The sequence below is a fragment of the Amphimedon queenslandica genome, unplaced genomic scaffold (assembly GCF_000090795.2).
Source record: "Amphimedon queenslandica unplaced genomic scaffold, v1.1 AMPQUscaffold_13445, whole genome shotgun sequence".
Classification (NCBI taxonomy): Eukaryota; Metazoa; Porifera; class Demospongiae; order Haplosclerida; family Niphatidae; genus Amphimedon; species Amphimedon queenslandica.
The window spans coordinates 144,829-148,104 of record NW_003546319.1 but is presented as its reverse complement, the minus strand read 5'-3'; the positions used below and the strand labels follow the sequence as shown (position 1 = coordinate 148,104).

Below are 3,276 nucleotides of genomic sequence, written 5' to 3'. Positions count from 1 at the left end.
TCACTCATTATGTTCTAAACTGACTATCACAGCGAATTGTATCTTTATTTTATTATTATTTTTTGTTTTCCTCCTACATGTACATGTACTTTGTTTCTTTCTTTTAATCTACCCTATCCTGAATCTAAGAGCTTAAATTTTATTGACTTACTGTTCATACTAATGTTTAATAATAATAATAATAATAATAATAAAATTGCTGAAAGTAATGTTTGGTGAATTTTAATGAACAGCAGCTGTGTACATACATATTTCTGATGTTTTTCATATTCTCCCTCCCCATCAGTTACTGATAATCATGGTGTTGTATAGCTGTATGGATAATGAATTCCTAAGTTTGGGTGTGGCAACAATGAACCAATGAAGGATCACAACTTTCACAAGACACAAGATAATGTCGTTAAAGGTTCAGTGCTGGGCTGCCTTTAGAGATGGCAAACATGACAAAGCTGTTTACTTACTACGATTAGTGAAGGAACCAAATAAAATCAAAGGAACTTACATATATGACCAGTGAGTATGGCTGTATAGTAATCTACTTCATTTGTCTTCAAGGCATGGCTGGTTAGATGTTACAAGAGATCTTGTCACTAAACATCGCTTTAATCCACATGAGTGTGGTGATGGAGCTAAGACTTGTCTTGATTGGGCTGCAGAAGGTAATCATGTTGATACAATGAGATACCTCATCAATGAGTGTCACTGTGATCCAATGGCTATGGATGCATATGGAGCCTCTGTTCTTCACAAAGTAGCTAATAAAGGATCACTTGATGCCATAACGTACTTGCTCAGTCATCATCACTGTGATCCAAAGGCTACTACCAATAGTGGTCACACTGTTCTTCATTGTGCTGCTAGACACATTGATATTATAAAGTATCTCATTGATGAGTGTCACTGTGATCCAATGGCTACTAACAATGAGGGTGAAACTGTTCTTCACTGTGCCGCTGATCACATTGATATTGTAAAGTATCTCATTGATGAGTGTCACTGTGGTCCAATGGCTACTGATGCATATGGATATACTGTTCTTCACAAAGCAGCTGATAAAGGATCACTTGATGTCATGAAGTACTTGATCATTCATCATCACTGTGATCCAAAGGCTACTACCAATAGTGGTCAAACTGTTCTTCACTATGCTGCTAGATACATTGATATTATAAAGTATCTCATTGATGAGTGTCACTGTGATCCAATGGCTACTAACAATGAGGGTGAAACTGTTCTTCACTGTGCCGCTGATCACATTGATATTGTAAAGTATCTCATTGATGAGTATCACTGTGATCCAATGGCTACTGATGCATATGGATATACTGTTCTTCACAAAGCAGCTGATAAAGGATCACTTGATGTCATGAAGTACTTGATCATTCATCATCACTGTGATCCAATGGCTACTAACAATAAGGGTAAAACTGTTCTTCACTGTGCTGCTGATCACATTGATATTGTAAAGTATCTCATTGATGAGTGTCACTGTGATCCAATGGCTACTGACTTTGACAACATGACAACTCTTCATAAAGCAGCTGGAAGCATGTCAAGAAAATCATCTGATGTAGTCAAGTATCTCATCAATTAGAAACACTGTGATCCAATGACTGTTGACAATGAGGGGCAGACACCTCTTCACCTTGCTGCTTATTACAGTAATTCTGCAGTTGTTGAATATTTACTATCAACTGGTAAATGTGATCCATTAGCCAAAGACTACAAGGGGAGAACACCATTACAACTAGCTAAGAGTAATTGGGATATCGAAATGTTTCCCGAATTTAAAGACTTGCACCACCCCAGTACCCTCCCTATCTTTATCAAGTTTGGTGATATAAAATCATCTTATCCAATTGATTCTTATGTCAATGTTCTCCTTATGGGTAATCCTGGAGCTGGTAAAAGTACTTTTAGTCATGTCATCAATGACACAGCTATTCATTTTTTTGTTCTTGGTTCCTTTAGAAATGTTGGAGTGGTAGTGCCCTGTACTGCTGGCATCATTCCTTATAAAATACAACACAGGACACTGGGTAACATCATTCTTCATGATTTTGCTGGTCATCCAGATACTACTCCAGTCATAGTGCTGTCATTGAGAATCTGTTACAAGGTTCTGGTGGTGTGTTCCTGATAGTAGTCAATATATTGGAGAAGGAACCAGTCAAACAGCTTCATCAGTGGCTAACAGTTGTTAGAAATGAAGCACAGAAAGCTTCTAAACAATGCCATGTTATAGTAATAGTCAGTCATGTGGATGAAATATTAAATCCTTTTGAAAAGAAAAGGAGAAAGGAAGAAATACAGGTTATTGCAAAAGAAAAGTGTGATAGTGCCTTCTTAGATTGTCGTAAGCTTGGTGGGAGTGGTGTGGATTCTTTCTTTAAAATGTTGTCTAGTGCCTGTGAGTTTATTCGTAGTACAAGTGGAAGGAATTTGAGTCTTTATTGTCACATGATGTATGGTCTACTGGAGGAAAGGAAAGAGAATATACTGACCCTCTCTGATGTAATGTCTGCTGGTAAGGACAATGATGATTATTTTATACCAGATAAGAGAGAAGACGTCTTGGATGCTCTTCATTCATTGCACTCAACTGGTTTGATCAGTGTTCTTAAAAGTAAAGACAAGGTATGGGTTGTTGTGAATAAAGGTATACTACTAACTGAGGTGGATGGGATTCTCTTTGCTCCAAAGACATTCAAGCAACACGTTGACATTGCCAGCAATACTGGTATTGTTAGTGTGTCTGGTCTGACTAGACTCTTCCCTAACTATGATCCTCACATGTTAATCTGCTTCCTGAAGAATATGGAACTCTGTCAAAAATTGGATCTATCATTCCTGAAAATGACAAACTTAATAGGAAGAGACAGTGCCTCAGAGACTCAAAGAAGAGGAGAAAGGTTGTTGTTCTTTCCATGTCTTTTGTCTACTGATAGACCTGATGAGATGACTAGTCATGTGTACCAGTTTGGTTGGTGTCTACAGTGTACTAGAGAACACCATTTCTTTCCTCCTCGATACTTCCATGTCCTCTTGTTACATCTCGCTTACAAAATGGCCCTACCTCGAGAAGACAACAAGTTAAATCGTTACTGTACATTTTGGAAGAATGGTCTTCATTGGTTTAATGGTCATGGTGTAGGATCACTGGTAGAGATTGTAGATGAGAGCCAGTGTGTACTAGTAATGATGTCCTGTGAGGAAGGTTACAGTGACAATATGGTGTCTCTAAGAAGAGATGTGATAGGAGAGGTAATGAGTGTT

General features: G+C 37.9%; 1 protein-coding gene across 1 annotated transcript in view; it reads left to right on the top strand.

Annotated features, from left to right (window-relative positions):
• The window catches only part of LOC109581372 (espin-like), a gene marked incomplete at its 5' end in the record, with an annotated part of 3,752 nt that extends 3,440 nt beyond the window's left edge, over positions 1–312 (top strand). The window contains one exon of the mRNA XM_019995438.1: positions 287–312. Within this exon, the coding sequence (XP_019850997.1) occupies positions 287–312 (26 nt within the window). The remainder of the gene's footprint in view (positions 1–286) is intronic.
• Between the last annotated feature and the right edge of the window lie 2,964 nt (positions 313–3,276).